The sequence below is a fragment of the Antennarius striatus genome, chromosome 7 (assembly GCF_040054535.1).
Source record: "Antennarius striatus isolate MH-2024 chromosome 7, ASM4005453v1, whole genome shotgun sequence".
Lineage (NCBI taxonomy): Eukaryota > Metazoa > Chordata > Actinopteri > Lophiiformes > Antennariidae > Antennarius > Antennarius striatus.
In genome coordinates, this window is record NC_090782.1 from 9020690 (window position 1) to 9031919 (window position 11230).

Below are 11230 nucleotides of genomic sequence, written 5' to 3' on the forward strand. Positions count from 1 at the left end.
TTAAAAAAGCCGCCGACGTCTAAATATTGTTAGTAGCGGTGTGCAGTCTGGTATACTGTACTGCTTGTTCATGCTGCCCTCTTGTGGTTTATATTCGAAGTGCCCGTGTGTGACTAACTATAAATTGTTACTAGTTACGCTACATTAAACTTAAATGCAGGAATTTCAACTTATTGTTGAAATATATTTATATATTTTAGCAACTACATTAACACATTTCTAAAATACAAATTTTAGCAATAAAATAAAACTATAATTTTTAGCAACGACAAGATTGCTAAAAGGAACTAATGATTACGGTCTCATTTTCGCCAGATCATTATTGACAGCTGGACCAACCCGCGGACTATACCATAAGCATGTTTTATTTGTGCTTAAATAGAGAGATAGAACGGGTTAGATACAGCGCCTTTGAGACAGAATATTCATTATAGTTTTTGAATATAGATGAAATGGTACCAAATTGTATAGAAGTCATTGTTCCGAATAAATTCGTTCTAAATGTTGATGTTCAATCCTCCGGATATGATACTCGATTGGTTTATGCCACTTCCGGTTCTTTCGACAACAACAATTTGCACATGGGTAGCAGTGGCTAATGCAGATAACATTTTTGTTACCCTACCAATATATATTATATCATATGTTTTGTGTGAATTGAAAAAAAGATAACGTTAGTATGGGTAAGAAAAAGGCAGGAGGCGGACTGGGCAGGGCTCTGATAAAAGATAAACTCCACGCAGGCCGGGGAAACAAGAGGGGCGACTCATGGGTATGACATGACAGCAAGCTCATAACGGACATTAAGAGACAAAAAACAAAAGTTTGACATAGATTTTTATAATATTTTGAAGATGAGTTCACTGTTGTCTATTTTCTAACTGATCCTCAGCACGTTACTAATATTAAGTGTTAAGCTCATTTTAATCGTGCTCTAATAAACGTCGATGTTACAGTACTTTCATTTCTGTTAAATTATATTTTTGAAATGGTATTTCTTTGTGTCTAATTTCAGCTTCATACCAGTGAGCTCAATGATGGTTATGATTGGGGACGGTTGAACCTGCAGTCGGTCACAGAACAGAGTTCAATGGATGACTTTCTGGCCACTGCAGAATTGGCAGGAACAGAGTTTGTTGCAGGTGAAAAACTAGAACCAAGGCAGTCACAGACTGCAACATCCCATGACAAAATTCTGAACTCTGACGGATTCAGAATTTTACCCTGACCTACTTAAATAGGTCAAAGAACAAAGCTAGTGCTCGGAACTACATTCGTAGATCAAAGTACTTGCTTTGATCTACGGTGTCACTCCCACTGGCCTTCTCCCTCGTCTTTCTATCTTATCCGGTTCTTGAGTGTACAAAAGTTGAAATTGGACCTTGACCTAGTTTTTCTCAAGGTCAAGGTCATCACCTCATTTTCATCCCCTTTGCCGCCCGAGTAATGTGCTTTTTGTCTCATCTTTCTATCTGCAACAGTTGCGAAGATATTTGGTGGACTATCTAACGGACGGACGAACACTGACAATCACAATACATCACCGCTTTGAAGCGGGATGTAATATTTGACCTGTCTCTTTTGTGTGTTGTGGCATATGTTTATCAGTACTCCTTGTCAAACACATATCAAGATGTTCATCATCCAGCACACACTATTCTCTAACACAGTGGTTTTATGTAAATGTCCATCCATCCATCCATCCATTCTCTTCCGCTTATCCGGGGTCGGGTCGCGGGGGCAGCAGCTTAAGCAGGGAAGCCCAGACTTCCCTCTCCCTAGCCACTTCATCCAGCTCCTCCGGGAGAATCCCAAGGCGTTCCCAGGCCAGCCGGGAGACATAGTCTCTCCAGCGTGTCCTGGGTCGTCCCCGTCATTGTAAATGTGGTCAGTCAGTTGTTGGCTTTCCAATCAAATTCCCACTGTTTACTGGACAAATATTTTCTTATTGTATGTTACCATGCTGCGCTGAAGGCAGCTACTTCATGTCTGCTCTATTTTTAGGCACGAAATTAATCAATTATTGGAAGAGACACATTTGAACTTATTCTCACTTTTTAAATGATTACGCATAATGTTTCCTGTTTTCTGAAGGAACTTGAAATGTGTACATCTAGAGTGCATGAAAATGTTGTCAAAAATGTGACTTTATACTTATTTGTCTTTGTCCTTTGATACAACTGTTGTTTCTGACTGTCTCTTACTTTAGAGAAACTCAACATCAAGTTTGTGCCAGCTGAAGCTAGAGCAGGCTTAATAACAGCTGAAGAGAGAACCCGACTGGCAAAACTACATGAAGACAACAAGCATTTTCTCAGAATTCCTCGACGGTGAATAGAAAAGCTTTAACTCAAATATAATTTCATGAAATTACTGTGCAATATTTTTACGCAGTTTTTCTTTTTTTGTGGAATTTCCCAATATCAAGCCCCCACTGGGATGAAAGCACCAGTCCTGATGCACTTCAGCAAGCAGAGAAGGACAGCTTCTTGGAGTGGAGACGAGAGCTTGCACAGTGTGTTACTCTGAATTTTGTCTCTATTTTGTTCTTGTTGTCTGTTTCTTTCATATCGAGTTGCATTTGTAATATTTAATCAATGTTTGATGATCAGCATCATCAATCTAACTGCAAGTGCTTTCTCTAAAGGCTGGAAGAGGAACAAAAGTTGATTTTAACCCCCTTTGAAAGGAACTTGGAATTCTGGAGACAACTGTGGCGAGTGATTGAGAGGAGGTAAAAACCATTAACGTCTGTGTCCAGATTTCTGCTCACATCTGTCTCCAATTCCACCTTGTGCAATCCTTAATACAGAACTGTTATTTTCTATAGCGACATCCTCATTCAAATTGTCGATGCCAGGAATCCCTTGCTGTTCAGATGTCCTGACCTGGTAGGTACATCAGATAGATTTGATTTGGTGGAGAAGGCATGTCTACAATTTGGCGTAACTAATCTGTGACTACATATTTAATTTTTTTAATTATATTTCCCTCTGTACTAGAATAAATCTACATGTTTCAAATGTCTTTGTGAACTTTTATACTCATTGTAGTCTCACAAAGTTTTGCTTCCTTCGTTTTGTATCTTAATTTTTGCAATAGAAATTTTTTCAACCTCGGACCTAATGTAATTAATTTTGTGGTAATAAAATTAATTAGATTAGAAACTAATATCACATACAGTATAATCGACAGAAATATTGAATGTTCTGTTTGACTTTTCTTTGGTCCTCCCAGGAGTCATATGTAAAGGAAGTGTCAGAGCATAAGGTCAACATGCTGTTGGTGAATAAGGCAGACCTGCTGACCAGGAAGCAGAGACTGGCGTGGGCCAAGTACTTCCAGAAACAAGGGCTGAGGGTGGTTTTCTGGTCTGCTCTGGCTGAGAGCAACAGACTGGATGCAGAGGAAAAGGTGAGGAGGTGAAATCCTGAGCAAGTGTTAAAATATATATTCCTTGGAGAGCATACATCATTGGGAGACGTGAATACTGTCACATTCAATCTCATATTGTTTTGGAATAGTGATTTTGAACAGTTTTGCTCTTTAGAATTTGCAGATTTGCTTCTAGTATTAAACTCGGTATAAAAAGGCAAAATGTCTCCCAGGGCATGGAATTGGAGGATCCAGATTCTAAAGACAGTGACTCGGAAAATGAGCCAGACAATGAAGATTTGACCCAAATGGGAGAAGATGGAGGGGAAGTTGTAAAAACCGAAGATGAAGAGCATGGCATAGAGGATGAGCAGCCGGGACCCATAGAAGAAGAAGAAGAAGATGAAGACTGGCACACCTGCTCAGAAGATGGTGAAGAAGAGGAAAGGATGAGTGGTTCCTCCAATAAGTCTTTCTTCCACAACTCCAGCCATCTGCTGCATAAGGATGAGCTTCTGAATGTGTTTAAGGCTGCTCACATTGGGCCCAGATGTAAAGAAGGACAGCTGACAGTGGGACTGGTGTGTAACAATTTACTATTATTCAGTCTACCCAGAAAATACTTTTTTCAATGTTTGTTTTGTTTGTTTACGTGTTTAGTTTCGATTGGCCTGTACTTTGAAAAGTAAGACCACTGAAATCCATAGAATGCTTTTCTAGAGCGGGTCTTTCTGTTCTTACACATAAAATATTCAAGTTCATTTTTATGATTGATAAAGAAATTAATTGCTGCTTTTATCGTGTGTGACTCCACTAGGTCGGGTATCCTAATGTTGGAAAGAGTTCGACAATCAACACTATTCTGAGAAATAAGAAGGTGTCTGTTTCAGCCACACCTGGACACACTAAGCACTTTCAGGTAAGGGAGTACTCTTTAAACCATTCAATATGAATTGAAACCACTAAGACCATCACGAGAAAAACCTGGGGTGATTGCTTATGTTACCTTTTCTTCACATGTATCACAGACTCTGTATGTGGAGCCAGGACTGTGCCTCTGTGACTGCCCAGGTCTGGTCATGCCTTCTTTTGTTTCCACCAAAGCTGAGATGATCTGCTCTGGAATCCTTCCCATCGATCAGATGAGGGATCATGTACCTGCAGTCTCACTGATATCCTTTGTGTATTTTCTTCACACCATCAATTGAATCCAGCAGCAGCTTTAGTTTTGGAAAAGATACGCTGTAAAGATGTCATTGAATAGATTTGATAGTACACCAGACATGCAGTCATGTTCAGTCATGTAGGACTTTAATTAAAAGATGGAGAAAACAGGATTATAACTTTCAACAAGAGCTGGAAAAGCAGAAAATATTTGTAGCTGGAACCAGTAGAGGTTATGGGAAATGTGGTCCTAATTCTTGAAACAACATTTAGTATTTTAAGGTATATTTTAGCAGAATTTGAAAATTCTATTTACATTTTTTATAGGTGTATAATCACCTGAAATTACATCTAGAGAGCAGGTCCTCTCCTAATAGTTACCTGGATGCTGATATTAGTTCTTAACAGATTTGCCACGTATGTCAGACGATCCCTCGGTATGTGTTGGAAGGCACGTATGGGATCAACATCATCCGACCACGAGAAGATGAAGACCCTGACAGGCATCCCACCTCCGAGGAGCTCCTGATGGCTTATGGATGTGAGAACGCCTGACTGTTAGAGTGTTACTCCAGAAAATAAATAAATAGACCAAAGGATGTATCTGTAGAGATGAGCTATGACAGACATCCACCAACTCCATCTTTAGTGTCAGTTTGTGAAATAGCTAAGGGCCTAGGTACTACGTAATTTTTTTCCACTTCATAATGAAGCATTTTGACTTATGTAATAGGTACATAGATTTTTTTTTTTTTCTATTGCAGACATGAGAGGCTTCATGACATCTCACGGTCAGCCTGATCAGTCCAGATCGGCTCGGTACATCCTGAAGGATTTTGTCAGCGTAAGTGAGAACAGAGAGGATGGTCCATGTTTTACAACATAACCTGGTGTCATGGTAACTCTACCATGCTATAAAATTCGGTACCCATGAGCTGCATGTTGTCACTGTTCCTTGAACTTGTTTTATATTATGAAATCATTCATTGTACAATGAGAGAAAAATAACTTTATTATGTCTTTGGCCAACTGCTGCCGCAGTATTCATGAATCAGCTGTGCAACTTGAGAACTACCTGTCCTGAAAACACCAATGTTGACTTCTTCCAGGGCAAGCTTCTTTACTGCCACCCTCCTCCACATATTAACCCGAAAGACTTCCAGCCGCAGCACAGTAAGTTCCAGGACAGAGAATCCGAGTGCTGCGACGTCCCTGCAATGACCAACAAACATAAAATAAAGAGAATTGAAAATGTAGTGGACAAGAATTTCTTCCATCAGGTGTGATGAATTTGTTCTCATCATACAGTATTTGTAGGAAAATGTTGAAATTGAATGAATGCTGACAGGATCTCTATCTTCAGGAGAACGTGCGGGCACTCACTAAGGGGGTTCAGGCCATCATGGGCTACAAACCAGGCAGCGGACCCGTCGGCCCAGGAAGAGCTGGATCAGAAGAAGCGGTGGGAAAGCCCTGGAAAAAACACGGAAACAAGAACAAGAAGGAAAAATTACGCCGTCTTAATAAACATCTGGATGCCTGAGGGTGATCTGAAATCAAAGCACTTTTGATGACAGATTGTTTCAGCTGGAATGGAAAAACCCCACTGTACAAGTCACATGACTGCAAAGGATTTAATAATGAGCTGAATCTGTAGATGAATTCAGGCTCTATAATCCTGTGAGTATGGAAGGGTCAAGCTGTCTTGATATTAAAAAACCAAGGAACATAATGTCTTATGCACTTTTCCCGTTAGAACATTGTAAGGAATTGCATTCCATCAACTGGTTCACCAGCTGTACAGCAGATCTCTGCAGTCTTTGGAAACACTCATCCTGAGGGTGTGATTTCTATTCATGTTCAGGTGGAAAATTAGCAAAAGACAAGTCTTCATGAACCCAATAAATTCCCATATTTTGTCCTATACAGTTAATATAACGAAGATGAATTATGAAATAAATTGGATGTTTTCATGTCAGTATTCTGGTTCTTTACTGAACCGTTAAATTGTCATTAGTTTTTATTTTTTTATTTAACCTTTATTTAACCAGGCAAGCAATTAAGAACAGGTTTTTATTTACAAATGCAGCCTGAACAAAGAGCAGAGGCGCTTAGAGGTGTGGGGGTGGGGAGGAAGGCTGAAATAAACACAAAGTTATACATTATACAGGAGATATAAATAAATACAATACAAAGAGCGAGATAGAGAAAGAGAGAGACAACAAGTGCAGCTGTCAACTACAATTTTGTGCAGGTTTTGTATAAAAGCAGAGTAATATGGGAACAATGAGTTTGAGGGTGTTTTGAAAAGTTTTCCAATCATTAGCTGCAGCAAATTGAAAGGCACTGCGACCAAATACAGTACGGGCTTTAGGGATGGAGAGTTTGATGAGCTTACTGGACTTAAGATTGAGGGCAGGATGGGAGAGGTGTAGAAGGGAGGAGAGGTAGGGAGGTGTTTTTCCAAGTATGGATTTGTAAATGAGGTGAAACCAGTGGTAGAGCCGTCTGGTGTGGAGGGATGTCCAGTCTACCAGGTTGTACAGGTCACAGTGGTGAGTTCTGAATGGAGCGCCTGTGGCAAAACGGATGACAAAGAGCGGTGGAGAGTATCGAGTTTGCTAAGAGTAGATTTGGAAGCCATCCTATAGATGGTGTCACCATAATCAAATATGGGCAGGATGGTCATTTACATGAGCATGTGTTTGGCTGAACGGGTGAAGGAGGCCTTATTCCGGTAGAGGAAGCTCAGGCGAGCTTTGACTTTTGAATGCAGGTGCTTAATGTGGGTGGTGAAGGAGAGGGATGAGTCCAACCAGAGACCGAGGTATTTATAGCTGGTAACAAACTCCAGTCCAGAGCCATCGGCAGAGAGGATTTTAGGGGGACAGTGGTAGAATCATGTTTCCGGTCAAAAATAATGCATTTGGTTTTCTTGGTGTTGAGTGAAAGATGAAGGCCATGAAAGTACTGATCGACAGAAGTAAGACTAAGTTGTAGTGTGGATGCTGCAGAGTGAAGAGAAGAGCCCTCTGAGTATAATATGGTATCATCAGCATATAGGTGAAAATTGGAATTGCCGGCATTCTTGGCTACATTGTTGATGTAGATGGAGAACAGCGTTGGGCCCAGGATGGAACCTTGAGGCACCCCTTTCCTGATGGTAAGAGGATCAGACAGGACATTTACAGACTTTACTTGCTGAAGTCTGTTGTTTAGGTAGCTAGCGAACCAGTTGCAGGAGTGTGATGACAGACCAATACTAGTGAGCCTCTGCAGGAGGATGGAGTGGATGACAGAGTCAAAGGCTTTGGGTAAGTCAATTAAGGCAGCAATGCAGATCTGTTTGGAGTCCAAGGAGGTAATAACATCATCCAGAACCTTCAGAGTAGCTGTGGTGCACCCGTGGCCAGGCCAGAACCTGATTTTCACTCATACCCGTCTTATTTATGTAATGTACCTGTCAAATAAAGTCATCTGGACTTGGAGAAAAAGTGTCACATGCGAGAGGCTTCTTCAGTTTCTTGAAGATGGGAGGTGAAATGTCTTAAAGCTTTTTCTGCAAGTCCAGTTGACTTTATTCAACAGAGCAAGACCATACCTGGATAACTGAGAATCTTCAACAACATTTGTTTTGTGTTGTTGCCACAGAAACATGTTTTATTTGAATGGTACTCAAACAATACATTCTTTCTTTGCTAAATTTGACAATTTAACCATGTATAAAGAGTAATGGTGCCTTTTAGCATTATGAATAAAACCTCTGAAAGCAGCCAGACTGTCTCATTGTCATCTGAATAAGAGAATCAATCTAATGAAGGGAAATTAATTCACACAAAGGAATGAAGGATGTGTATTAATGCACTGATGCATTTATTGTGACATTTTTTCATAAGAAAGAAGTGCTGAAAATAAATACATTAACAAGCCTATTACAAAATGAATACTCCAGAATCAATATATCTCCTTTCATTGCTGTATACAGTAGTCATGAGTCACTCCTCACATTTGTGAGTATGATAAAGTGCCACTAGGTGGTGACAGCATGTTGACAGTGCTGTGTCGTTTTCCCCAGAATGACACAGCACTGAAGGCCACGAAGATGTGAAAGATGTTAGTGCTTGGTGAATGTGTATTTCACCAGTGAAGTTATTATCAAATTAACTGCTTTAACTAAAAGAATGTTTTATCTGAGGGTCAGGTGCTTAGTAGTATCACAGAACTCTGATTGTGTGCCCTGATGACCTCAAAACACATTCACAGATTTGTGTTGAGAGGCATTTAAGTTGATCCCTGGATAAGGTTAAATTGTTTTATGATTCAACTCAGGTCTTATAATAAAGATACCCCTGCAATTTAAAAGCTCAGGGTACAGTTTCTAGTGCACAGACCAACAAGCATGAAAGGGCACACTAGAGGATAGTTTATCATGTTATCTTACAAAAACACACCCAAGATGGTACTTTTGACACAAAGAGTCCATCAGCGTTCTCAACCGAGGAATTTAAAAAGAAATTCTGAGTTGAAAGCTTGGGATACATGTCCACAGTCTAAGTTGAATTGAAGTTTCTCGAATGAATCACAGTGACTGTCTTCAGTGTTGAAAGAGCAACATTATTTTTGTGTTTGTATTTTAGCCAAACCTTCCAGAAATATATCTTCCTTCTGGGATTTAAGAGATTACATTTCCTTAGTAGGCTTATAACAAGTAACTTTCCCTCTCATGTGACATTGGGTAGTAGTACTGTGCATGCAGAGTCATGGGTAAAAATACACTGATGTGTGTGAAGTAAGTTTTGACTTAAAGTGGAATCCGGCTTCATTCTACATTCTTTGTGTCTAAAATTAGCTACACAGCAAAATGAGTGAAGTTTTTGAGAGTGGTTTACAGTTGAATTTGCAGGGGGAGTGAAATTACAGGCTTTTTGTTCCCAAGCTCTGATGTTCACAGCCACAAGAGAAACACCCTTACTTTGCTTGTAGAAGAAACCAAGCAACGGAGGATGTAATTCAATCACAAACAAAGGCAAATGGTACGTGCACAAACAATTACAGCTTGTTAATGCTTACCAAACAGGAAAAAACAAATCACATGAATTTCCTTTGTGCTGTTAACATGGTGAAGTCCAAGAACTTTCAAAATGTACCACGTGTGCGTGTTGTATGTGATCGAGCATACAACTTCATCTGGCTGTGTGAAAACTCCTACTCTTGAACTTAATCCATTCTCAGTTGGTTGAGTCCAGAACAGGACAGGATCTTACAAATGTTCAGTGTTCAGGTCAGACTAGTCTGAAAAAAACAAAAACAAACGATAATTCTCTAAATTCCTAATACTGTAATAGTAACAAATCATTGCTTTGCAATATACTACAAATCTTCATTCTGTAGTCTCTATACAAATATATCAGGTAAAATGGATCATTCCAAATAATAAACAATCACAAAGAAACCCCCCAATTTCATTCAAGGTAACAATGCATTTACTTGTTACATGAGGCACTTTTAATAATACACTCTAGCAGTGAGAAAATAATGCAACATAATGCAAACAAATTTTATAAAAAATAACCCCCTCCGTGTGAGTCAGTCATATTTTCATCAGCTGTGGTTGATCTTAAACAGAAAAAACAACATTTCCCATCATCCCATGTTATTTGATTTAACAAGACACTAAATCTTGCATGGTTGCTTTTTGCAGATGATGTGGTCCTGTTTACATCATTGGCCTGTGACCTGCATCACTCACTGGTCTGGTTTGCAGCCGAGTGTGAAGCGGCAGGGATGAGGATCAGCATCTCCAAATCTGAGGCCATGGTCCTTAGCAGGAAGCCGGTGGAAAGCTTTCTCCGAGTGCATGGGGAACAAGGTCCTTCATTAAGTGAAGGAGTTTAAGTATCTTGGGGTCTTGTTCACAAGTGAAGGAACAATGGAACGTGAGATTGGACGGAGAATTGGGGCAGCAGGAGCAGTTTTGCAGTCGCTTTATCGTACTGTTGCCACAAAGAGGGAGCTAAGCCAAGTGGCAAAGCTCTCTACCGTTCAATCTTCGTTCCTACTCTCACCTATGGTTATGAGCGTTGGGTCATGACCTAAAGAACAAGATCGCGGATACAAGCGATGGAAATGGGCTTTCCCAGGCAGATAGAGTCTCCCTTAGAGATAGGGTGAGAAACACTGCTATTTGCGAGGGGCTCCTTCGCGTGGAAAGGAGTCATTTGAGGTGGTTTGGGCATGATGCCTCAGGGGTGCCTCCCTAGGGAGGCGTTCCTGGGGAGGAGACTTTGGGGCTGATAGGAGACCTCCAGGCAGACCCGGGACCAGGTGGAGGGATTATATCTCAACACTGGCCTGGGAATGCCTTGGGATCCTGCAGTCAGAGCTGGCGGATGTGGCCGGGGAAAGGGAAGTTTGGGGCTCCCTGTTGAAGCTGCTGCCCCTGAGGCCCGACTACGGATAAGCGGTGGAAGATAGATGGATGGATGGATGGATGGATGGATGGATAGAATAAGAGGACCTAGTTGGGTTTGACAGAAATGAGTGCTCTCTGACTGCCCATCTAGATAGAATTGGTTTGTTTGAGAAACCCATAGCAACAGAAAATAATTTTTGCGTGAAAGTGTCACATGAAAAAAACTTTTTTTGGTATAATTGCTAAATATTTAGAACAACCTGAAGACTGACAAAAAGA

General features: G+C 40.5%; 1 protein-coding gene across 1 annotated transcript; it reads left to right on the plus strand.

Moving 5' to 3' along the window:
- The first annotated feature begins 566 nt into the window (after positions 1-566).
- Positions 567-8386, plus strand: lsg1 (large 60S subunit nuclear export GTPase 1). The gene is made up of 14 exons (XM_068319108.1): positions 567-772; positions 1016-1142; positions 2210-2330; positions 2429-2515; positions 2648-2734; positions 2831-2891; positions 3238-3414; positions 3609-3956; positions 4193-4294; positions 4404-4547; positions 4957-5080; positions 5304-5383; positions 5649-5819; positions 5903-8386. The coding sequence occupies exons 1-14, from the start codon at positions 680-682 to the stop codon at positions 6080-6082; spliced, it is 1902 nt and encodes a 633-aa protein (XP_068175209.1). The 5' UTR covers positions 567-679; the 3' UTR covers positions 6083-8386.
- The last annotated feature ends 2844 nt before the right edge of the window (positions 8387-11230 follow it).

Coding starts and splice junctions, on each gene's coding strand:
- lsg1 (XM_068319108.1), top strand. CDS start 680: ATGGGTAAGAAAAAGGCAGGAGGCGGACTGGGCAGGGCTCTGATAAAA. Junction 773..1,015: donor ACAAGAGGGGCGACTCATGG/GTATGACATGAC, acceptor GTCTAATTTCAG/CTTCATACCAGTGAGCTCAA. Junction 3,415..3,608: donor GACTGGATGCAGAGGAAAAG/GTGAGGAGGTGA, acceptor AATGTCTCCCAG/GGCATGGAATTGGAGGATCC.